Source organism: Acomys russatus, chromosome 26 (genome assembly GCF_903995435.1).
Source record: "Acomys russatus chromosome 26, mAcoRus1.1, whole genome shotgun sequence".
In the NCBI taxonomy this organism is placed as follows: domain Eukaryota; kingdom Metazoa; phylum Chordata; class Mammalia; order Rodentia; family Muridae; genus Acomys; species Acomys russatus.
The window spans coordinates 31,402,894-31,429,622 of record NC_067162.1 but is presented as its reverse complement, the minus strand read 5'-3'; the positions used below and the strand labels follow the sequence as shown (position 1 = coordinate 31,429,622).

The 26,729-nt window shown below is 43.9% G+C and overlaps 1 protein-coding gene across 1 annotated transcript in view; it reads right to left on the bottom strand.

Moving 5' to 3' along the window:
* Nucleotides 1-26,729, bottom strand: part of Tango6 (transport and golgi organization 6 homolog) — a 156,978-nt gene that overhangs the window by 52,370 nt on the left and 77,879 nt on the right. The window contains exon 15 of the mRNA XM_051169082.1: nt 12,795-12,935. Coding sequence (XP_051025039.1) covers nt 12,795-12,935 — 141 coding nt within the window. The remainder of the gene's footprint in view (nt 1-12,794; nt 12,936-26,729) is intronic.

Here is a 26,729-nt window from a genome sequence, read left to right as displayed (position 1 = left end):
TACATAGTGAGATCCTGTTCCCCCACCCCACGCCCCCCCCAAAATAAAACATTGATTTATGTCCTCTGAATGCTCTTAACCTCTGAACCATCTCTCCAGCCCGAGTTGTGTGTTCTTATCGTATTTATGAACCTTTTTTTTTTTTGTCACAGTTCATCAGAAGTGGGCTTTGCATGTGGGAATGGTAGAGTTCTACAGATTGTGGCTCTTAAGCCAAACAGATCATTGCCCACTTTTATACTTTTTAAAAGGCCAAGGGCAGGCTCTTTCTAATCTAATCTGAGTTTCTGATCAGTGTGGCTCTGAGGAAGTCACTCATTCTTGGAACCTGTCACCTTCTAGAACTAATAACAATCAAAGCCAACTATAGGCCAGTTCCAGAGTTACGGGAAGGTGCACAGTTCAAACATGCAGCCCAGCAACTGCCGTGGTATACACGGCCTAGTGTGGCTTGTGCTCCAGGGCAGGACAGGTTAATCACACACTTCACAGTGATTGAGGGCTTCTTGCTGGGAGAATGAGGAAATGTGAGGTGCTCAAACAGAAACAAGACCATATGCCACAGTTACCTACCCTGACTATGGAAGACGCTGGTTCTGAGCACTTTACATGTGTGATCTGGCTTAACTTTCTAACAGCCCACTCGGGTAGTTGCTGAAATTACCACCAATGGACACACAAGGAACGGGGCTATGTAACTTGTCTACACCGCTTCATGTTACGAGCCAAGAAAGAAATTCAAGGGATCGTGGCACAGAGGTCACAATGCACACCCCAATAAAGGCAAAATGCACCCAACACTAAGTCCATATACATCAAATTCTTATTCTGTGCCCAGTGGCTGTCCTGTCCACTTCGGTACCTGAAATCCCCACTACCAGAGTTAATACAGGGTAAATACATCTCTGTAACAACACTTGTGTGTCAGTGGGTTCATATATACCATTCCACTTGAGCCTTTGTTTACTTTTTTGGTATTTTGAGATAAAGTATCTCTCTGTAAACAGCCCTGGCTGTTCTAGACTCATTTTGTAGACCAGGCTGGCCTCAAACTCACAGAGATCAGGCTGCCTCTGCCTCTGTCTCCTGAGTGCTGGGATTAAAAGTGTGCACCACCATGCCCGGCTCATTTGAGTCTTTCAGCATCTTCTGAGAACAACAGTTGTTAGAGGAATGATAATTCTATATCCACTAGATATTGGACAAAAAGATAGCAGTCTCTCAGCTCTTCCCCTGAAGTACTATCATAGCTATTTTTCAAAAATCATTTTCAACACATACCTCTAGTCAAATCCTGTGCTCTTTGTGCCATAAAATACCATTGCAACCTCTCAGCTATCTATCTGACTCCAAGCTCTCCTTTTTAAAAAAAAAGTTAACTTATTCAGATTACATCTAAATTGTTATCCCATCACCTGTATCCTCCTGTTCCTCCCTCCCTCCCGCTTTCACCCTATTGCCCTCCCTTAGGTCTATGACAGAGGGGGACCTCTTCCCCACTATATGGTCATAGGCTATCAAGTCTCATCTTGGTAGACTGCTTATTCTTTCTCTGAGTGCCATCAGGCCTCTCCACCAAGTGGAGGTAGTCAAATATGGGGCACCAGAGTTTATGTCAGAGTCAGTCCCCACTCTCCATATAACTGTGGAGAACGTTCTGTCCATTGGCTAGATCAGAGTAGGAGTTCGATGTTTACTATTGGATTGTCCTTGGTTAGTGCAATAGTTTGAGCAGACCACCCTGGGCCCCGATCCACCTGTCAAGATGTTCTTCCTGTAGGTTTCTAGGACCTCTGGGTTCTTCTATTTCCCCATCTCCTATATTTCTCTTACCAAGAGTCTCAGTAAGATGTCCTCACATCTATCCCAATCTCCTGATAAGTGAAGACTTTCATGGGACGTGCCTTTTGGGCTAGTGCCCAATTATAAGCGAGTATATACCATGTGAGTCTTTCTGCTTCTGGGTTAACTTTCCTTTTTTAAAAACATTCTTCAAGCCCCTGCCAACCACACCTAAATTTCTTTCCTCGTATTGTTTCCCAAATGCCCATGACATCAAGTCTAAATTATCTTGCCCGACTTTCAAGATCTTCTGTAGTATGGCTCCATGCTCTCTACCTAGCTTGATACTCCCAAGCTACCCAACACTATTCGCTAAATAAGACAAAACTGATGATTAAAAATAATAAAACAAGCTAGGTGCAGTAGTGCATGCCTCTAATCCCAGCACTTAGGGAGGCAGAAGCAGGTGGATCAAGGTGAGTTTGTGGCCATCCTGGTCTACAAAGCAAGACCAGGGCAGCCAGGGATACACAGAGAAACTCTGTCTGGAAAAACAACAACAACAACAACAACAATAATAATAAATGGGGTGAAGAGATGGCTCAATAATTAAGGGCATATACTGTTCTTGTAGAGGACCTGAGCCTGGTTCCTAGCACACATGTTGTGTGCTCTCATAGCCTTTTATAAGTTTAGGGAAACTGATGCCTTCTTCTGGCCTTTGAGGGAACCTGCACTCACATGTGCACATATCCCACATACATATACACACAATTAAAATAAATATAAATGTTTTTTAAAAAGAATAATGAGTCTCAGCTACATACTAAGTTCAAGGCCATCCTGGGCTACATAAGATTTTGTTTAAATAAAAAAAGGTGGCAAGTGAGGGAGGAAGTCACCAATGTTTACCTCTAGTTTTCACATACATGTGTGGATGTACCTGCTAGTTACTTTTTTCCCCCCTTGAGACAGGGTTTCAGCTGTGTGTATGTACCAGCATGCACATGTATGTGTATGCACACCCACAGTAACACCACAATCATATACACAAAATCATCCATACAGACACCCAACACAAACATACAATAGACCACACACACTAATTATAAAAAGCAAAGGATGAGGACTGGAGAGATGGCTCAGAGGTTAAGATCCTGTCTGCTCTTCTAGAGGTCCTGAGTTCAATTCCTAGCAACCACACAGTGGCTCACAACCGTCTATAATGAGATCTACTGCTTGTTTCTGGTGTGCAGGTGTACGTAAAGGCAGAGCACTGTATACATAATAAATAAATAAATAAATCTTTTTTAAAAAGCCCTGAGCATTCAGGGATCTTAAAAAAAAAAAAAAAAAAAAAAAAAAGCAAAGGATGATAAAACAAAGCTGAAGTCTTTGGTCCAACAGACTAAAAAAATTGTCACCAGCAAAATGAATTAAACTGAAATTGGTTCTGTCTTCAGTTCTACAGCCCAGCTTCCTTGACCACAGCCTCAGGAGAGGCAAGACACTCAGCAAAGCCTTGCTGGACACCTACTCTACAGGAACTGGAACATAATATTTTGTTATTTTAATTGACTGTGTTTCCAGGTAATTTGTGTTGCAATGATAGATGATTAAAATAGAAGAAAAGAGAAATAGAAGATAGAAACCAAGAGCCAAAAAACGACTGGAGAAATTGATGAGATTGAAAAGCTAGCTCAGCTGGGCGTGGTGGCCTATAATCCCAGGACTCGGGAGGCAGAGGCAGGTGGATCGCTGTGAGTTCAAGGCCAGCCTAGCCTACAAAGCGAGTCCAGGACAGCCAAGGCTACACAGAGAAACCCTGTCTCAGAAAACAAAAGGAGGAGGAGGAGGAGGAGGAGAAAAAGAAGAAAATCTGATAGTCCTATGTGTACAAGAGAAATTTAAAAACTTTCAGCTGGGTACAGTGGCTCCCACCTGTGATCCCAGATCTGAAAGGCTGAGGCAGCATGGGCTGCATGGAGAACTTTAGACCAGCCTGTGCTTCAGAGTGATATCCGCTTCAATAAAAAACAAAAATCATCATCAACAAAAACTCACACATAGTGAGAACTACCGAATGTCTTCATAAGTAAATTCTATAAATTATTTAGAAGTAAACAATAAACTCTATGCAAAATCTGTTTTGTTTGTTTGTTTGTTTTTGTTTTTCAAGACAGGATTTCTCTGTGTAACAGAGTCCTGGCTGTCCTAGACTCACTCATAGACCAGGCTGGCTTCATAGATCTGCCTGTCTCTGCCTCCCAAGTAAAGGCATGTGCCACCATGTCCTGGACTCAAAAGCTTTTTTAAAAAAATAGAGCAGAGGCTAATTTATAAATCATTTTGAAGACAAAATTGCCCTAAAACAAACCCAAAACAAGGATATAAGGAAACCATACCCACCCACTCCCAATATCTGAGACTATACACTATAGGCCTTTCACAAAAAAAGGCACAAATGTGTAACAAAACACGATCAGACAAACTAGTAGTATACTACACTACACAAGGTTTAACCAAGGAACACAATGGCTTAGGATTAGACAATCAATCATGAAAGTAATTTAGGCAATAGAAACAAAGCTTGAAAAATCATGATTAATCTTATTCCACATTAATTAAAAAAAAAATCAAAAATAAAACTCAGTGCCAGGTACAATTGTAATATCTACAAACCTACCATTCAGGAGGCCAAGACAGGAAGATTATGAGGTTAAGGCCAATCAAGGCTATATTAGCAAGATGTGTTATTTAAAAAAAAAAAAAAGTATAACAAGTGTAAAGCTAGCTGGGCAAACTACCGGATTAGATTCCCATGACATTTGTGTGTAAATGACAGTGCAGCTTTAAATCAGCTCGGCAGAGGCAGGTACCTCAGGGCTGGGCATGCAGCTGAGCAGTAGAGCACTTACTTAGGAGACAAGGGGCATTGGGTTCAACAAACACAGCACTGCAGAAGCAACAATCAACTCCTTAACAGAATTTAAATGTAAACCTATCTACTTGTGCATGTGCACACATGTGCACGCCACCACACATATGTGGCAGTCATGCACCTACCATGTAAATCCTCAGACTCAGAGGCAAGCACTGAGCCTTCCCATTAGCCTATCACAACAACAAGCTTCTGAAGGTGATTTATTTCACCTTCCTCTGACTAGTCATCAGGTCATGTAATGAGAGAACACATTAATGCTGGAGTGCACTTTTTTTTAACTGGGAAAAATATTCAGGACCTCCATAAACTAAGCAAGCACTCTCCCACTGGGCCATATCACTAGGCCAAATTATATCTATTATTTTTTCTTTCTTTCTTTCTTTCTTTCTTTCTTTTCTTTCTTTCTTTCTTTCTTTCTTTTTTCTTTCTTTTTCTTTCTTTCTTTCTTTCTTTCTTTCTTTCTTTCTTTCTTTCTTTCTTTTTTCTGAGATGGGGTCTCCCCTTTTTGAGATGAGGTCTTTCCTTGTAGCTCCTTGTTTCTGGCCTGAAACTTCCTCTGTAGACCAGGCTGGCCTCAAACTCACAGACACCCACCTGCCTCTGCCTCTCAAGTGCTGGGACTGAAGCTATGTCACTATGCCCATCTTGGTTTGTTTATTGTTGTTATTGTTTTAGACAAGCCCTGGCTATCCTGGAACTCGTTACATTGACCAGGCACACCTCCAAGTCAGAGATCTGCCTGCCTCTATGTTCCCACTGCTGGGATTAAAGGTGTGTGCTACCATGCCCAGCTTTGTATTTCTTGAAACAAGAAAGTTTTACTCTTTGCAAGCAAAGCAAATGAAAAAAATAACTTTCACTTTGGAAAGAGGTCACAAATTTAGTTGAATCTGGTATGAATTATAACACATCATCCTGTAAAATATTATGTCGCTATTGAATAGTTACTACCGTCGTCTTAATTACCAGGCTAGCCCAACTGGAACTTATCACAGCATGTTAGACAAATCCAATTACAGCTGTCACTTGGTATCTGTGAGGGACTGGTTTCAGGATCTGCTGGCGGATTCAAAAATCTGCATGAGAGAAAGTCCCTTATAAAAACCTACACACAGCTTCCTAGATGCTTCAGTCATCTCTAGATTGCTTACAATATCTAGTGTAATGTAAGCGCTATATGCATAGCTGTTCTACTTTACTGCTGGGGGATAATTTTAAGAAAAAAAATTGTACACATGTTTAGTGCACACAATTTTTAAAAGAATATTGTCAATTTATGGCTGGTTGAATTAACAGAAACTGAGCGTGTGGATATTAAGTCTGACTATGTTCATTTTCCTTTGTTTTCTATAATTGGCTAGAAGATGGGTTGTCAGAGCAGGATCTGAGCCTGAATACTCTAGTCTCCGGACAGATTATAGGTTTTCTAAAATCAGATTATGGGCTTTATCCTGGAGCTGGATGGGGTGGGAGAGACGTGGATCCTGAGTTGCTCATCACTTGAATGAAGTTGGAGGGGCAAAGTGATTGCTAGCCCTAAACATAAATTCCAAGCCTGCAGCATGGAAAAGGGTTGACAGGGAGTTTTGCAAGTTTCAACAGTTAGAAATACACCCTAAAGCCCAGACCCACCCTTTTTCTGGAATACAGAGTGTGTTGAGAGAAGGCACTGTTTTGCCTCAGGATTCTTGGAAATTCCACCTGCTGTGGCATACGCCAACAAAGATCCATAATTGACTCCTCTGTTCCATCCTCATTCAAATCCAGATTCTGATGTGTCCTACAGGCAAACTCCAGAGAAAACAGTGTGACCAAGGCCTTCCACTCTCCTCTTCAGAAGCCTTTGATGTTGCAAACGGGAACCTGCCTGAGCTTGCTGATTACAAGACTACATACTCCCTCTAAAAATAATTAAGACGTGCTGTTTTTTCTGCTGTACAGCAATGCCATCAGACTGCAGCTTCTCTGGAAGAGGCTCCCACTGAGTCAGGCATCCCATGTTTCCTGGTTCGTTGTGCAGCAAAGGCACACACAGTTAGAGACAAATGGCTGGCTTTGCAATTTTATTTATTTTTTGTTTTTTTGGTTTTTTGAGACAGGGTTTCTCTGTATTGCCTTGGCTGTTCTGGACTCTCTTTGTAGACCAGGCTGGCCTCAGGGTTTGGAAATATAATGTGAAGCCATCAAAGAAATTTTCTCTGGGAGACACTGACAGTCTCATTCATTGCTATCAAGATGCATATTTCTTTCTTTCTTTTTGGTTTTTTGAGACAGGGTTTCTCTGTGTAGCCTTGACTGTCCTGAACTCACTTTGTAGACCAGGCTGGCCTTGAACTCACAGACATCCACCTGCCTCTGCCTCCCAAGTGCTGGGATTAAAGGCATGCACCACCACTACCTGGCTAAGGTGCATATTTCTGAAGGAAAGCATTGCCCTAAAACTGAAGAGTCTTAAAAGCACACATGTACTCTCACCTAATCATTTCTTCCCCAGGGGCCATTTCTGAGAAAGGAATCAAAGGTTCACCAAAGGGAGTGAACAGAAAAACCAGCAGCATTCTCCTTATAATCAGAAAGAAACTGGAACAGCCTAATTAGAGAATATCTCCCTAAAAGATAACTAAATAAAACCACAGACCATGCAGGTCATTGGTTATAATACAACTGTTACTCACTGCATTTTCAGGAAGGCATTTATTAATATAAAAGGTACTCATGAGGGGCTTGGAGAGATGGCTAAGTGGCTAAGAGCACTGGCTGCTCTTCCAGAGGACCCTAGCTCAGTTCCCAGCACCCATATGGCAGCTCACAGCTGTTTGTGACCCCAGTTCCAGAGGATCTGATGCCCTTTTCTGAATTCTGCAGGCACTGCACGCACATACTGCACAGACACATATGTAGGCAAAATACCCGCACACATAAAAATAATTAATTAATTAATTAAAAGAAAAGGGAAGCAAGGTACTCACAAACTGGGCATGGTAGTGCACATTTGAACTGAGAAGGGGAGAGCTTGAGTCCAGGAGTTCAAGGATAGCCCCAGCAACACAGCAAGGCCCATTATAAAGAAAACAAAAGAGAATGAGAGAAAGCAAGCCAGAAAGGAATGGACAAAGAAAGAAAACAGGTTGTAGTGATGACTGAGAAGGTAAAAGCACTTGGGAGCTTCATGCTGAAGGAAGAGAAGTGCCTCACGCTGTCCTCCGACCTACAAACACACACACACACACACACAGAAAAACGCACATATACATACATAGACACATACACTGCACACACAGAGAAACACATAAACACACACAGACACACACATACACACATACGGACACATACACATGCACACACAGAGAAACACATAAATACACAAACATAGACACACACGGACACATACACATGTACACACAGAGAAACATAAATACACAAACACAGACACACACATACACACATATGGACACATATACACACAGAGAAACACACATAAACACACAAACACAGACACATACATACACACATATGGACACATACACAGAGAAACACACACACAAAGATACAGAGAGATACACCACAGAATAAATAAATAAACTTAAAAAAGAAAAGTATTCATGAATAATGCTAGATAAAAACAGGAATATACGTGTAAATAGAATTCTGAGAAATAAAAATCATAAAACCCTAACCTGAAGGTTGGCACTGCAGCTCAGTGGTATAGCCCACACACACAAGCACTAGGCCCAGTCCTCAGCATTGATCAGTAAATTGTAATCCAAGGGTGGTTACTGCTAGTAGGAAAATGATGGATGAAAGCTTTCTTTTAAATACTTTCAAATATTTTTTTTAAAGATGGTCTGAAATGACCATGTGTTACCATATAGTTGGGGGATGAGAAACGTCTATTTATTCATTTTGAAATAAAATAATAAATTAGTCTGGGCTTCAGCCTTTAGCTTTGACCACATTAGTGTTCCCAAATTATATTAGTATAAAGGCTTGTGGAACTGAACCACACCCATGCTGACTGGATTACACTTGGCAGGGTGCACATGCACATGTGTGTGTGTGTGTCTGTCTGTCTGTCTATGACTGTGCTTGTGTGTCTCTGTAGATATGTGTCTTATGTTTCTATGTATATTCATGTGACTTAAAAGGAGCCACATCTAAATAAAAGACCACTCCAGGATGCTAAATGTGACTCCTTTGTCAAGTGCATGCTTAGCTTGGGTAAGGTCCTGAGTTCAAACCCTAGCATCAAAACTCAACCAAACAAATTTTAAAGACAAAATAACAACAACAACAACAACAAAAACCAACTATTATTTTCACCTATTCCTTAAAATGTTTGAAAGGGACATGAAGTGAAATGTCCTCTAAACACAGGGAGTAGTTAGTAGTTCAACTTGTGGTCCTAAAGGTAGAAGGAAGACAAGGAGGCTAAAACATAGATACACACAGCTCCTTCAGAGGCGGCCATGGGCTCTAAGGGCAGGTAGCCCTGTCTCAGTGGTTGGGCCCTTGCCTGGAACGCACGAGGCCATCAGTTTGAATCTCAACAACCCATATCAAAAGGAAAAAGATGTAGCTTGGTTGGTAGGAAGTAGAGGAAGCTAGCTGTGTAATAAATCCTCAATTGTAAGAGAACTTGTAGATGTTTTATAGAAATGAGTGAACAATTTTTGAAAATGTTTATTTTTACAATTACATTTCTATGTGTGTGAGGGCTGTGTGGTTGTATGTGCACATCACAGCGCAGGTGCTTGTGGAGCCAGAGCTGGACTTATAGGCATTAAGTCAGCTGCTTGATAATGGGTGCCAGGAATCGAACTCAGGTCCCTGGGGAGAGCAGCACGTGCTTTTATCTGCTACGCCATTTATTCCTCCAGCCCCCAGGGATGAATAAGTTTTTATGAATGAGTAGTTAAGCCTAATAGCCAGAAATCCAACTTAGATTGTGAGACAAGTTGGCAGTTACTTGGGGCACTGGAAAGACTCCCTAGGTTGAGGAACAGACAATTTTGGGGCTTGTCATTCCTACACAGATGTCCCCTGGAGTTTACACAGCTGTGAGCAACCTGTGGGACGAGCAGGCAGCCTGGCTTTAACTAATCCGGCTGGTTGGTTGGTCGTTATTTTTGAGGCAGGGTCTCATGAAATCCCAGCTGGCCTCCAACTCCCTGTGTAGAGGAGGACACACTGGATCTCCAGACCCCCACCTCTCAGTGCTAGGATTACAAGCGTGCATCACCACACCCAGTTTAACATCTTACATTTTCCTAGTTCTTTTTTTTTTTTTTTTTTTTTTAATGCAATGGTACATAATAGCCCACAGGTTATTGTCAATATCAACATTGGACCACACAAGAGGAAACAGATGGAAAAACATTCGGGATGATTGGTAACTTAACAATGTGTTAAGATTACATTTCTAAAGGTTAAAAAAAAAAATGAATAGTCCCTTTAAAGAGACAGACTAAGCCAAAATCCTACCACAATGTTCTCTACATCAAAAGGGAGAGATAAAGACATACACATTCATGCTTAAATAGTCATAGTTTGGAAGACCTAGCTATATAAGAAATAAGTCATAAAGGGAAAGATTTACATATACCAAAACAAAACATTAAAAAAACAACAAACCAGAACTCTTGTTTCAGAAACAAAACTAAAAGATTAACAACTGAAGAAGAAAATATCTATAATACAAACATCAATGATTCAAGATCTTTAAATACACAGGCTTTCAAAACTGACAGTGTAAGGCTGGAGAGATGGCTCAGCAGTTAAGACTGCATGCTTCTCTTTTTTGGTTTTGATTTTTCAATACAGGTTTTCTCTATGTAGCCTTGGCTGTCCTAGAACTTGCTCTGTAGACCAGGCTGGACTTGAACTCATGGAGATCCATCTGCCTAAGACTGCATGCTTCTCTTACAGAGGACCTGGGTTCAGCTGCCAGCACCCACATCAGATGGCTCATGGTCTGCAACTCCAGGGCTGGGGATCCAATGCCTCTAATTTCCAAAGCACCCACCCTCACACATACACAGAGTTAAAAAATAATAAAATAAACCTTTTTAAAAATCAAATCCTGCCTGATATGGTGAAACATAGCTATAATCCTAGAAACTGAAGCAGGAAGATTGTGAGTTTGAGGCCAACCTGGGCTATAAAGTGGGGCTTCGTAAAAAAACAAAACAAAACAAAAGTTTCACAAACATGACTTCCTAAGCATGAGCTGAACACAGCAACAGACTTGCCAAAGCGGACAGGGGAAAGAGCCTGAAGCCTGAACCGTACACAAAGAATTACAGGCAACTAAGGAATGCTGGGGGTGAGAGACACAGTCTTCCCCAGTGAAAAGCACACCAATTGCTTTTCTTTTTCTTTTTTGTGGGTTTTACCCCCCAAGACAGGGTTTCTCTGTGTAGCCTTGGCTGTTCTGTAGACCAGGCTGGCCTCAAACTCACAGTGATCTGCCTGCCTCTGCCTCCCGGGTGCTGGGATCAGAGGCTGCGCCCCCACACCCGACCTATTGCTTTTCTAACACCAAATGGTCAACCTTGAAAATACACACACAAATAACATTACACAGACTGAGAAGGTAATATTTGGGAAAAAAATACATACACACACATATATATGTGTGTGTATATATCTATATACATATATACACACACATATGCTGTAATAACAACTGATAAAAAAAAAAGGCCATGACTTTGAAGGAGCAAGGAAAGGTATATGGGTTAAGAGGGAGGGAAAGGAAGAGGACAATGATGCAACTATAATCTCAAAAAGCCAAAGAAGTAAAAAAACTGCCAAAACTCAGAAAACAAAACCCAACGTATCCAGGTAAGACTGTCCGTGAGTACTGAGCCCACGGCAGTTAACAGGTTTATAACAAGCACGCCAACTCAGCATCACTAAGAGTGGGACGCCCTGACACTGGTGTGCCCCTTAATGCTCGGCCACAGGAAGTACAGCGTGTTTACAAGGTGAGCCTAAAGTCAGACCTGTCTGGCTTTCCCAGCGTATCAGAAACAGGGATTTCGTTCCATTAAAACGAGGTTCAAGAACAATCAATGTAAATTGAAAATGATTTTTAAAAATTCCGAAGATTGCTTATCTCAGCGGCAGGTGCAGCCTAGAAAGGGCAAAGGAAGCTTCTGGGGTTACTGTGTGTTTCTGATTTGACTAACAGGAAGTACCCCGAGTGCCACTGATTTCTGAGATAGGGCCTCGCTTTGTAGGCCTGACTAGCCTGGAACTTAATATGCAGACCATGCTGGCCTTGAACTTACAGAGATCTGCCCACCTCTGCCACACATCCAAACCAAGAGCAGGTGACACTACTTCGTCACAGCTCCTTCCCCACCACTACACGCTGAGGACAGTGGGCAGGAGCAAGGTCCACGCAATGCAACCAGGTGTGCATTAGGCAAGCTTCATAATGCTGCCGTTCACAAGGACCTCCCCAACATCAGCGAGATAAGAATACTGCTTGTGCCATACAAACAAGCCATATTTCCCTTTAAAGAACTCCAAGTTGTTTCCTCTGTGCACCTGGCACACCAGCACAGGTAACAGCAGAGGATCGGAGTCACTCAGATTTTGTAATTTTCTGAACTTTGCAATATTTGAATATGTACAACTATAAACGCAAAGTTCACTTCTGTTTTGAGTATGCATAAACTGAAAGTAATTTCATGTAAAGCGGTTTTGTTTTTTGTTTTTGTTTTTCGAGACAGTGTTTCTCTGTGTAACAGCCCTGGCTGTCTTGGCCTCGCTTTGTAGACCAGGCCGGCCTTGGACTCAGAGATCCGCCTGCCTCTGCCTCCCCGAAAACACAGCTCTTGAGAAGGAAACTACGCAGCTATAGGAAACGAAACGATCTTCTCATGGGTTTACTTGCTGAACATGTGCTCGATACCTAAACAGTTCATCACCACCCCTGACCTCCCCACCTGTAGGGGTAGGGTGCCCCTTCCAGTACCCAAAGATTTTAAAACCACACTGCTCTGTTTCAGAGGAATGGAATGGAAGCCAAAACCAAAACCAAAACTAACAGAAAACTCACCTAATGCTCTGACAACTCGCATCAGGACCTCTCCAACTTTCATTCTGGTCTCGGGAGTGTGCTTGTCTTTGCCGCTGTCGTATTTGGTCAATAGGTCAACCAAGATTTCCTCAGGGCACACATCTGAGAGAAGGGCAACCCCTGGGGTCGAAACAAAGAATTCATTATTTAGGATGGAAAGGTGAGTAAATCTAGATATCCTGTGATGGGATGAATACAAAGATTTATTTATCTATTTTTACATTTATTAATTCAGGTGAGAGAGAGAGTGTGTGAGTGTGTGTGTGTGTGTGTGTGTGTGTGTGTGTGTGTGTGTGTGTGTATGTGTAGAATAAAGTTGTAGAAGCCATTTCTGTCCTATCATTTACATGCGTCCTGGGTATTGAACTCAGGCCATCAGGCTTGGCGGCAGACACCTTTTCTCTGGGAGCCATCTCACCAGCCCACACAAAGACATTTCAAGACACCTATAACTCTGCAGGCCAAGGCTGCACTCTGTTTGGCTAGATGACCCTTATAAGTGGATGGTGATGACTGGAAGCTCTGGTCCCTGGCTTTGCTAATCCTAGCCAGGGCTCTAAGGTATTGCATGGACATTCTGTGATCTGTGGACTCTCTGTGGATATCTGCAGTAAAACCAAGTCTCTACACGGCACTGTCTGAATTTGCACAGCAGCAAGGGTCCACTAGGGAGTCTCTGGATTTTAAGATTCTAGGGTTTGATGAGCAGATGTTCTGTGGACATCAGCCTAAAATACAGCAGAGCTTCCTGCCTTTGCTATAGCTGTGTGATTTCTCTTGCAAAAGTAAAAGTGTGAGAGCAGGTTTCCCATTTTCAGAGTCTTCTGGGCATGAAAGGTATTAGATCTCATCTTAAGGCTGATTTTCCTGGATCCCTTCCCCCATCCATGGCAGGGCCTCCACAGTATGTACCCTACAAGAGTGCTGCCACATCTGAGCCCAGCAACCTCAGCAGGGATGCAGTGAAGGAAGGATAAGGCTGATGGTCCCCGAACTAGTTCAGGGAGCAAAGGTTACCCCCTCTAAAGAAGTGTGTGCGTTTCTCCTGCAGCCATAGAGCACACACAGAGAAGGAATCAGCCTCAGAGGTCTCCCTGAGACTCCCTGAGAGGTCTAAACCTCTCAGGTCCCCAGGGCCAGGTCCACGTTTACTCAGCAACCCTCTAGTTGTTCTGCCTGCTTCTACCCTTACTCCTCACTGCAGCGGGAAAAACTGTTTAAAAATACAAATTAGGCTGAGTGGTGGTGGCGGCGCACATCTTTAACCTCAGCACTTGGGAGGCAGAGACAGACAAGTTCGAGGCCAATTTGGTCTCCTGAGCCAGGACAGCCAAGGCTACGAACAGAAACCAAACAAATAAATCAGGCATCAGGCCCCTTCATTTTTCTGCCCCAGCCCTCAATGGTTTCTCTCTTCCCCCTCCACTGCCTACTCTCCCTCCCGCCCCACCCCTCTCTCCATAATCCAAGGAACTCTCTTTAAACATACTGCTCTTTGCTCACGTGTCCTGAACAATTCTGCCCTCCTTGGGTTTTATTGTTGTTGTTATTTTTGATTTTTAGCACAGCAGTCTGCTCTGGCTCTATATCTGGGCCTCACTTCCTGTTACTGCAAGGGCTTCTCCTCTGCAAACATTGCCGGCTTGCTCCCCAACTCCTAGCTCATGTCCTCTTTTAAAATAGATGTTTGTTTGTTTGTTTGTTTGTTTTTCAAGACAGGGTCTCTCTCTGTTAGCCTTGGCTGTCCTGGACTCCCTTTGTAGACCAGGCTGGCCTCGAACTCACAGCAATCCGCCTGCCTCTGCCTCCCGAGTGCTGGGATTAAAGGCGTGCGCCACCACGCCCAGCTCTGTTTTAAAATAAGAAGTAGCTGTCTCCTTCCACTATAACTTGACCCTTCTCCCCTGCTTTATTTTCTTCTCAGCACATAGTGTTGCTGTTAGCTGACAAACTGCTCTACGGATTGTCTGCCCTTCTCCTTGGAATGCCGGCTGCGGAGTGAAGGATTTTGTTTCCCACTGTATCCTGAAAGCCTAGAAATGGGCCAGCACACAGTAGGTGTTCAATAACTACTTACTTAATGATTCAACAAATGAATGAGTAAAAAGGGCTCAAAACAGCAGATGGTGGTGGTTTACGCCTGTAATCACAGTACTCAGAAGGGCCACAGGTTTGAGGCCAGTCTGGTTTACATATTGAAGATTCCAGAGCAGCTGGGCTACAAAGTGAACCGGTTTCAAAAGCCGTAAAGAAAAAGAGGAGAAAAAGGAGACTAACGAGGAAGAGGGGAAGAGGAGGAGGTACATTTACATATCACGCCACTGTTTGCCCTCTGCACCTGCTGAGGGCTGCCCCTGTCTAGCCACCATCTTTTCTTTTTTCTTTTAATTTATTTATTTTTATTTATGTGCATTGGTGTTTTGTCTGCATATATGTCTGTGTGAGGGTGCCAGATCCTGGAGTTACAGACAGTTGTGAGCTGCCATGTGGGTGCTGGGAATTGAACCCTGGTCCTCTGGAAGAGCAGTCAGTGCTCTGAACCACTGAGCCATCTCTCCAGCCCTCCACCCTCTTTTCTAGCTTCTTCATTACCCCTATTTCAAGGAGCCCAGGAATCTCTCTGCTCATGTGGAGTTTCAGGCTGTGACAGAGAGCTGTAGTCCACTCTATTATGTAACCCGATGGAGAAGTCCTTGGTGTTCCAGCTAACATCAGGGAGTATTCCGGCATAGGAAATATGTCAGTGGCTTAAGGAAAAGGTAAATGAATTGTTTACTAAGAAAGAGAAAGGAAACAGCTTGTAGATTCTGGAAAAACCTCAAAGAAAAGTGAACTGGCAAGTGGCAGCTGCAAGCCGCCCCCAGCTCAGTATGGTTCACTGCAGCCGCTCTCACTTAGGAGAGCTCTCACTTAGAACCCAGTGGATTTGTTTCCCTTAGGAGTAGAGTAATAACTTTGTAGTGAACCGAGGGGGAAATGGGGTTTGCTGTATAAAACTGTCTTAGCTAGCATTTCTGAAACTATCTTTTCCTGATGTCTCTCCTGCTATTGTTTATTTCTATTTGCTCTCTCTCTAGTCTTTAGCAGAAATAGTTATTTGCTTCTTCAGACAAGCTCAGACATGTGGCTGTGCACACCATCTACTCCCTCCTGATAGGCTTCCTTTGGGAATCAGTGGTCCCCACTCCCCAGTCTCTGTCTGAGTGCTATTAAAGTGTGCTAACAACCCACTTGACCTCCCTCTGGCTGGGACTCATTCCCCACGGTGGCAAATTACAACACTCTGCCCCATCCCCATCACAATGACCAGTTCAGGGATCAGCAAGGAGGCTAGATTCCAGAACCCAGGCTGGAACTCCAAGACAATGTAGCCCCCAGCCCCGGTTTGTTTAAATTAGTATCCTGGAGTTCCCGGTGGCCACTGGAGGATAAAACCCACCCAGCAAAACACCAACATAGAGAAGAGAGAAAGGGAAGATCGACCCCCTGAGCCTCAGGTCTAATTCTGTCCCTACTCACTAGACATTCTGGATACATAAGCTAATAAATACTAACTTATATTTGTGTCAGTTCTTTTCTTTATTATTGTTTCTTTGTTTGTTTTCAAGACAGCATTTCTATGTGTAGTGTTGGCTGTCCTGGAACTTACTCTGTAGACCAGGCTGGCCTGGAACTCAGAGATGCATCTGCTCCAGCTGCAAGGCATTTTATTTATTTATTTGGCTGCCCTTGACTCACTTTGTAGACCAGGCTGGCCTCGAACTCACAGTGATCTGCCTGCCTCTACCTCCCAAGTGCTAGAATTAAAGGCATGTGCCACCTCACCTGGCTAGTAAGGCATTTTCTTAATTAGTGATCAATGGGGGAAGGGCCCAGCCCATTGTAGGTGGTGCCACCCCTCAGCTGGTGGTTCTCCATTCTATGAGAAAGTAGGCCGAGCAAGCCAGTAAGCAGCACCCCTCCATGGCTCCTGCCACAGCCCCTGCCTCCAGGTTTCTCCTCTGTTTGAGTTCCTATCCTGGCCTCCTTCAATGGTGAACTGTGATTTGGAAGCAAAAGCCAAATAACCTCTTTCCTCCCCAAGTTGCTGTAGTCATGGTGATTCATCACAGCAATAGAGACCCTAACTAGGACACCCCCTATTAGATTTTCTTTCTCTTCCTGTAATGCTGAAGTTTAGCTACACCAGGCAGAATTAACTGCCCCCACTCTTCCAGAAAAAGGGCACCAAGGGCTCAGCATAGCCTCACTTCCCACCATCCTGGATTCACCTGCCAAGCTTATCTTCCTGCTGGCCCGCTCCGCAGACAACTGCCGAGGGCCTCTTGCTGCCGCTGGAGGCTTCCTTGCAGAATGCAGCTCTTACCTGAGAGTTTATCTCAGGGATAAAGGAAGCGCCTGGCAGTGATAAGAATATATAAAGGTGAGGACCACGCTAGTTCAAAGGATGAAGGTTGTATTTACTTACTTACTTACTTATTGGTGTTTATTACCTGTAAGCTTTCCTAATTTGTCATACTGGGGTTATGTTGTAGCCTACACACAACCTTTGGTCCCTCCCACTTGGTAATTTCCTTTGTAATTTGAAAAATGGGGTAACTTCTGAGTCAGCACAGGCTTCAAGGAACCATGACACACTGGTCCCCCTGGCAGTAGGATCTGCACGACCCATCTAGGTGCCTTCCGCTCTGACTACAGGAGAGGAGTGCAGCCGGGTGCTACGCAGCAGGGAGGGTATAAACAGTCAAGGTGAAGCCAAAACTCAAGGGAAGCCGCACAGGAACATTGTGCTCCGTGCTGGGCACAGGATAGGGCACAGGTGAACTGGCTCAACAGGGAAATTCTTCCTCAAAGTCCGTTTTGTAATAAAACAACCAATGTTGCAAAGTCATTGCCCCGCCCTGACTCCGATTATAAAAGAAAAACCCATTTGATGGAAGCAGTGACCTCCAGATGATCCCTAGTCCTGCCGAGTGATCTGGAGGCCTTTCCGCAGGAAGGAGTGAGTGTAGGGCCAGGCTGGCTTCAGTGACTGTAAACATGGAGAGCTCTAAATGGTGGCGCTGACTGCCTTTATCTCCAGAGCCTGCTAAGCCATCTTGACTTCAAAACTAATCTGACTCCCTTTTCCTGGGCAGATAACAACCACCCAAAGTGCGTACTTAATCTGGAAAACTACCTACTCACCCAAACTCCTCAGGCACTTCAGCAGACAAAGCTGTAAAAGGCACAGGACCCACCAGATTGTGCAGCTCTGCTTATACAGGCTGCGCAGATGGGGGCTGATTTTATACACAGAGAAAGTAGATGGAGTGGCCGCTTAAGGCTGTGAGAGTTGGGTATGAGTGATAAGTGACTGCTACTGGATACAGAGTCTTTCTGCAGTGATTTAAAACATTCTAAAACTGACCTTCAAAATGGTATGCCTCCCATGACTATAATAAAGACCACTCAATTGTATATTTTAGAAAAAAAAAAAACTGTTGTTTGGGGCTAGAGAGATGGGTCAGTGGTTAAGAGTATGAACTGCTCTTGCAGAGGACCAGAGTTCAGTTCTAAGCAGCGTCAAATTCCAGGGGCTCTGATGCCTTTGGCTTCTGAGGGCACCAGCATCAGTATACACACACACGCGCACGCGCGCACACACATACACACACACACACGTACATTTTTTAATCTTTGAAAATAATATCTGGGTATGGTGACATATACCTTAAATCCCAGCACTTGGTGATGACAAAAACAAAAGCAACAACAACAAACTGTTGCTACTACTGTTTTAAGGAACAGCCCTACAATTTAGGCCAGGCTACTGAACTTATCCTCCTTCCTCAGCCTCCCAAATGATGGATTATAGCCACACAGTACCACACTTAGATTTCTTGAATTGTGCAGATTATTTTTTTCTAGTGCTGGGAATTGACCCCAGGGCCATTCACTACTTCTGTAGCTTAAATTGTACACTTCGCATGGACGATCCCTATGATAAGTGAATACAATATCTCAGAAAATTACTGTGTACATGTATTGAAACATCACATGGTATGCCATTTACTTATGTATGTGTGTGTGCATGTGCCATGGTGTATGTGTGGAGGTCAGAGGACAACTTGCAGGAGTTGGTTCTTTCCAACCACCATGTTGGTCCCAGAGATAAAACTCAGGTCACTGGGCTTGGCAGCAGGTGCCTTTACCTACTGAAGTATCTTGCTCCCACATTTTCTTTTCTTCTCCCTTCCTACCTTTTCCCCTCTCTCTCTCTTCTAAGATAGAATCTCAGACAGGTACAGCAAGATCTACACACACAAAAAAAGAACTGTCTTGAAAAACCAAAAAAAGGAGGAGGAGGACATGGAGGAGAGGGAGACAGGATTCCATTATGTAGCCACCTGCCTCTGCCTCCCAAGCATTAGGATTAAAAGCATGGACAGCCACATCTAGCCCCCTTTATATTTTTAGGTATTTCTTTTCTTTTCTTCCTTTTTTTTTTTTTTTTTTTTTTGAGACAGTTTCTCCTGTAGCCCAAGCTGACCTTGAACTTATTATGTAGCTGTGGATGACCTTGAACTTTTCATTCTCCCTCTATTTCACAAGTGCCCAATAAAGCTAAACAGAAATCTAAAGGAAAATATTTCATATCTTCTTTTTTAGGCTTTTAGATTTTAAAAAAATGGACTAAAATAGCATGGCATATCTCGAATGTTGAGGGGAAATGCACTGCCAAGGGCAGAGTTTCAGCTCCAGACTGGCTTTGGCTGCCCTTACAGTGTAAAATAAAATGGCTTCCCATGAGTTAAATGAGGAAAAAGCCAAGTATTTCTCATTTCATAGAATGTCTTGCATTCTTGAGAAAATGGTCTACTGGGTTAAAAAATAATCTAAATTCTGTATTAAGTCAGAAATTCTACTCTAAGAATTTATTCAAACACACACATCAGTACAAGTAGATAATTACTATGCATAAAACCATCACTGTCGCACTATTTATAATAGAAGTGACTCAAATCAAATTAAATGTTCATGAATAGAGAGCTGGCTAAATCATGGTCATTCATCCAGCAAAATCTGATGCAGCCCTCCCCCACAAAAATGAAGCAGCAGCTTTTTAAGAGCTGTGGAATTAATTCCAAGCCCCATTATTCAGGGAAAACTGAGATTAGAACAGTGTGTTCAGAATTCAACTGTACTTAAAAGAGGAAATACACACTTATCAAATGCGCCCAGAATAGCCATGGAAATCTAAGCTACATTTGTGACCAAATGTGGCGTAATAACCACAAACATCTATGTTTTCATCGTCCTTAAATCTCATTCAAATGGCAATGAAGGAGGAGGGGGAGGGAAGAGGAGGAAGAATGAAGGGGTGGGGTGGGGGGGGATGGAAAGGTGCAAATCCTCAAATAAGGAAAAAAAGAGACAGAGACAAATGTCTGAAGCACAGAGAAACAGACTGGACACGGAGCAGAACAATGACATGGCAGAACTGTTGGATCACTTGGGAAAACTTAGCCACAGGTACTGGAAGAAGCAAGAGTAGAAGACAGCCTGGCCATGGAGCTTGGCCCACTGACGAACACCCACACAGCCACCAGCACACCCTGCCCAGAGGTAAGTCAGAAGTTGTTATCGGGCGGGGTAGAGAGAATGCCCAGTGATTAAGAGCACGTGTTACTCTAGCAGAAAACCAGGGTTAAGTTTCCAGCACTCACACAGAAACTTACAATGCTAACATCAGGTCCAGGGGATCCGGCGTTCTTTTCTGGCTTATATGGATAAGTACACACACAGTACATATACATATATGTGAGTAAAATATTCCTACACATACATAAAAAACAAAAAAAAAAATATATATAAAAGAAATTGTAAAGGGCAGGTCTTTTTAAAAAGGAGAAGGAATGGCTATATGTGGTAACACACATGTGTCATCCCAACACTTGGGAGGTAGAGGCAGAAGGATCATAAGTTCAGAGCTAAACTCCATTACATAGTGAGTTGGAGGCCAGTCCAGGCTATATGAGCCTCTATCTAAACAAACAAACAAACAAACAAACAAACAAAAAACCATAAAACACAGGGCTGGAAAGATGGCTCAGAGATTAAGAGCACTGGCTGCTCTTTCAGAGGCCCTGAGTTCAATTCCCAGCAACCCCATGGTGGCTCACAACTATCTATAATGTGATCTGATACTCTCTACAGGTGTACATGCAGGCACAACATTGTATATACATACTAATAAATAAATATTGTTCCCTTTTTTTCCCCCCGAGACAGGGTTTCTCTATGTAGCCTTGGTTGGTCTGGACTGTCTTTGTAGACCAGGCTGACCTCAATCTCATAGAGATCTGCCTACTTCTGCCTCCCCAGTGCTGGTATTAAAGGCATGCGCCACCATACCCAAACCATTAATAAATAATTTTTTTTAAAAAGTGAAACATAACCAAACCAAACAAGCCAACACATGGGAAAACGTCAGGAGAATGGGTGTATTGTGGATGCGCCTGTGCTTGTACTCAGGCCACATCTAAGGTGCAGAAAATGAGTAGACAGAGCTGGAGAGACGGCTCTGCAATTCTGTATGTAGCCAAGGCCGCACTTGAGTTTCTGGTCATACCACCTCCTGAGCACTGGGAACACAGGTGTGTGTTCCAATGCCTGTCCTTGATTGTGACATCCATGTGTGAATATGAATGTGGAAGTCAGTGGTCACATGAGTTGTCTTCCTTAGTCACTCTCCATTTTAGTTTTGTTTGTTTTTTGAGACTGGGTTTCTCTGTGTAGCCGTGGCTGTCCTGGACTGGCTTTGTAGCCCACTTCAGTTTTTGAGACAAGGTCTCACACTAAACCTCACCAATTGAGTAGCCTGGCTAGTGAACTCTGGGGAGCCTCATCCTGTCTCTGCCTCCCCAGCACTGGGATTATCAGTGTGCACTGTCACATCTGGTCTGTATGTGAATGCTAGGGATCAAATCAACCCCAGTGCCTCAGATCTGCAAGGCAAGCACTTTTCAAAACGAGCATCTCTCGCCCCATGAAATATTACATAAGAAACTAACAGCAAACCACAAACACACACTGAGTGTTCTCCACACACCAAGAACTGCACATGCAGCCATCCCATTAATGCGCTAGACAGTCCTCTGAAGAGGATTCCATTACCATTTCTAATTTTACTGAGGGAGACAGTGAAGAACAGGGAGTTGAGGACAGAGCTGGCACGTGGCAAAGCAGAGCTGTCATCCTCCACACTCAGTTGCTCTGCTCTGCCACAGCCCACCTGGCAGCAGTGCCCGGGGAAATAACCATCAGACTAGTACATGCACCACAGCATTCTAACCCTAAAGATAGCAAACCACATGCTTTCAAGTGCAGGTAACACTAGCCTCGCTCCAGGACATGTACTTTCTAAAAGACTCAGGTCCATAAGGAGGTGCCTTACACTCTATATACCAAGTACACGTTCACAGGGCCCAGCTGAGCTTCCTGGGGACAACTTTTTCCCACTTGCTATATTTATTTAGCTTGTGAAAAAGGGAGATAGTTATGTTAATAAAATTTACAAATGTTTCTAATGTGAAATGCTGCTGCATTTGTTAAGCCAGAGGAGTCACACAAAAGGGAAATGGAAAGTGAGGGCTTTGGCCTGCTTTTTAACCAGCTATTCAAACTCCCTTACCCACAAGAGCTTTATAGGCCACTGCAAGCCCTCTACTTGGCCTCCCCAAAGATAAACAAAGACCGAACTGCAAAATACAGTCTGCCTAGTCAGGGCTGCCTCTACCAAGTAAGGACATATGGGTGAGTCCAGAGAGAAGCAATAAGAGAGCAGGCACCAAGAAAACCATCAAGAGGGCTGTGGAGACAGCTCAGAGGGCAAAGTGCTTACTATGCAAGTGTAAGGGCCCAAGTTTGGATCCTCAGAATTCATGTGATACTGGGTAAGGTACTGCACAGCTGCAGTCCTAGCGCTCCTACAGCGAGATGGGAGGTTTGCAGTGGGTAACAACAGAGACCACCTCAAACAAGGAGCGAATCCAGGCCTGACTGCTGCAGTTGACCTCTGACCTACACAGGAGCACGTGGTGCACACATGTATGCAACACATACACACAAAGGTGCTCACACACATACACACATAATCCTCTCACACACACAAGGAAGAAGAAAGAGAGGGGAGGGAGGGAGGGAAGGGAAGAAAAGGAAAGGAGAAGAGAGAAAAGGAGAGGAAAGAAAAGGAAAGAAGGGAGGAAGTGAGACAGACAGCCAAGGAAACTGTCAAAAACACCATGATGATCAAAGGTTTTGCTATGTATGAACAAAACAGCCCTAATACTGATTGAAACCAGGAGGAAGAGAGGGAGGGAGGGAGGGAGGGAGGGAAGGAGAAAGGAGGGAAGGAGGGAAAGAAGGAGGAAGGGAGGGCACAGCTTTGAAGGTAATCACTGCTCTATATATTCAGAGCAACTTGCATTTCTGCTGATCATGAGTGAGAAATAAAGATGTCATTCATTTAATTCCCCCAAGACTATTTTCAGGAATCATTTCTATAGCTCATTAAGTTCTCTTTACGTAGCTTTCACAGAGTAAAAATGCACAGAAGAGACATTTACTGACAAAAGAGCAGAAGGGCACCTGACATTCTGGGGAACTTTAGCTGATTCCCTCCTTGAGTCACCTCCTGGTAAGAAAGCCCTCTCTACACCTCTTGCAAACCACAAGCCAGGCAGGCGTGACAGGAGGGGCCAAGCTGAGCACTGGGTTTCCAATGGCATAGTCACCTCCAGCCTAAGGGGAAGCTGCTGAATCAGCACAGCTGACTAATGGAAGTCACTTGGCCTAAAGCTCTGGCAAGATGGGGCTGGTCTTCCACTTGCTCAGGGTCCCCTTTCACCTGGGGCACCATAAGCCAGTCAGAGAGACAGGATATGAGCACTTCTTAAAGTGCCCTTTTCCCTTAATTATGCCTAGCAGATGTTCTAATGAGATGATTAGGCAAGCACTGGTGATAGGCACTCCAGGCTAGAACTGGCTTAGAGAAAGTGATCATTGCAAACCCAGCAACCGTGACGTGCAGGGCTTATACCTACAGCGTCATCCAGAGACATGGCAGGGCTACCGTTAACACACTGCAGAATCCCTTCTCTCCTGAAAACATGCACACACAAGAACACTCCACCTATAACCTCAGGGGTTACCACACCTAGTTAGGGACTTTCATCCATCAGAATCAAATTCTATAGTAAGTGCCAACTTACAGTAAGATGTGTTTAGAACTGACAGTATGGCTTAGTGGCAGAATATTTACTTAGTGTGTGTGAGGCCCTGGGTTCAGTTACAGGCACAGCAAAAGGCAAGGAGAATAAGACACCTATAAGCAGAGGAGAAAAGAAGACCATTAAAAAGTAACTCTGAGCCAGGCGTGGTGGCGCACATCTTTAATCCCAGCACTCGGGAGGCAGAGGCAGGCAGATCACTGTGAGTTCGAGGCCAGCCTGGTCTACAAAGTGAGTCCAGGATAGCCAAGGCTAAGACAGAGAAATCCTCTCTCCGGGAAGAAAAAAAAAGTAATTCTGGGGACTAGAGAGAAGGCTTAGGAGTCAAGAGCACTGGTTGTTCTACCAGAGGATCCAGGTTCGATTCCCAGCAACCACATAGCAGTATACATTCAGGCAAAGCACTCATATACAGTCAAAAACTTGACTCCCTCCCACAGTGATAATATGACAGGTCACGAAAAAGATTCAAACACTACAAAGAAGTATAAAGTAAAACAAAATTATTCAGGTATGGTGGTGCACATCTGTGATCCCATGGCTTGGGAGACTGAGTCAAGAAGACCAGAAATTTGAGGCCAGCCTGGGCTACATGGTGAGCTCTAAACCAGCCTGGGCTACAGAGTGAGGCCATGACTGAAAAATCAAAGTGACCCAGATGCTAATGTTTAAAACCTTAAAAGCATAATATGAATATATGCATTGCTGGGTATGGTGGTACATACCTTTAATCCCAGCACTTGGGAGGCAGAGGCAGGGAGATTGCTATTTGAGGCCAGCCTGGTCTACAAAGCAAGTCCAAGAGAGCCAGGGCTACACAGAGAAAACCCTGTCTCAAAATAATGGAAAAAAAAAAAAAGTCAAATAAGTATATATATCAAATGGTTGAAATAAATAATTATTTAAACATTGAGGTTAAGGGTCTGGAGAGATGGCTCCAAGGTTAAGAACACTTGCTGGTCTTGTAGCACACCCAGGTTTGATTCCCAGCATCCATACCAGGCAGCTTGCAACAACTGTATCTTCAGTTCCAGAAGATTCAATGCCCTCTTCTGGCCCCCAAGGGCACCAGGCATGCACATAGTACACACACATACATGTAGGCATTCATACATACACATAAAATAAAAAATAAATAAAAATTTAAAAATTAGTTGCATTAAAAAGAGAATGGAGGGAACTAGAGAGATGGCTCAGCGAGTAAGAACACTTGTTGCTGTTTTGGATGACCCCAGCTCAATTCCCAGTGCTCACACAGCAGCTTACAACAGCTGACAACTCTAGTTCCGGAAGATCCACTGCCCTTTTCTAACCTCTACAGCACCAGGGACACATGTGATACACATACATACATTACATACATACATGAGCAGAACACTCACACACATCAAGTAAGTAAATACTTAAAAAAAAAGGGGGGGTGTGGCCAGGTGTGGTGGTACACGCCTTTAATCCCAGCACTCTGGAGGCAGAAACAGGCAGATAGCTGTGAGTTCAAGGCAAGCCTGGTCTACAAAGTGAGTCCAAGATAGCCAAGGCCACACAGAGAAACCCTCTCATGGAAAAAAATAGGATTGACCCAGGCGCAGTAGTGCAGGTCTGTAGCCACCGCTACTTGAGAGGCTGTATATAACAGGTAGAAGAGCTATGGGCACTACAACGTGAGTTCAAAGCCAGCTCAGACAACTTGGTGAGACCGTGTATCACAGTGAAAGGTAGGAAGAGGGCTGGAGAGATGGCTCAGTGGGGAAAGTGCTTGTTGCGTGTATGAGCTTGAGGATGCAGGTTCTAACCTTCAGAGTCCACTTAGAGGACGGGTGGCTGTGGCAGCACACCTGTAATCTCAGCACAGGACTCAGCTGCGACAGGAAAGCAATCTGGCTAGCCAGCCTGGCTGAGACAGCAAGCTCAAGGTTCAACAAGAGACCCTGCCCATGAATAAGGGGGAGTGGGGTCAAGAAAAACACTCAATGTCAGCCTCAGGCCTCAGTAAGCACATTCACACATATATGTCTACTCATGTGCATGCCCCTCCCCCAAGTATGCCCATGTCCATACACACAAACATGCAGACCACACACCCACAAAAATAATAGTTATAAGGGGGCTAGAGATATAACTCACTGTATAGAGCTTGCCTGTAGGCTCTAGGCTCAATCCTTAGTGCTGCAACAACAAAAGAGGAGGTAAATGTGCATATACACAAGTGATCTGAAGCTGTGACGTAAACCATATTTGGAAGACAGTGTTAGTGTAAGTCAGAGGGCAGTTCTCTCATTCACGTATCAGCAGACACTGGATGCTGTTCCGTCATGATACAAGTGTAACCAGCACAGCTTCTCCAGTTGGTGATCACAAGACATTGTGGGTTATTATGGATGCTTTGTGCATCATAAAGGCTCAAGGAGAAGGGAAGAGAAGGGGACTGGAGAAAGGATGTAAAATGAAAGCAGGGCTTCCTGAAGACAGCAGATGAATTGTTGCGCACAGCACTACTGGCTGGGGGTGTAGCACAGTTGGTGAGTGTTGGCATGGAGCCCTGAGCTCCAGCCCCAGCACTGCATGGAACTGGCCGGTGGTACAGTGTGTAATCCCAGCACTCAGAAGGTGGAGGTAGGAGCATCAGAAAGAAGTTCAAGGT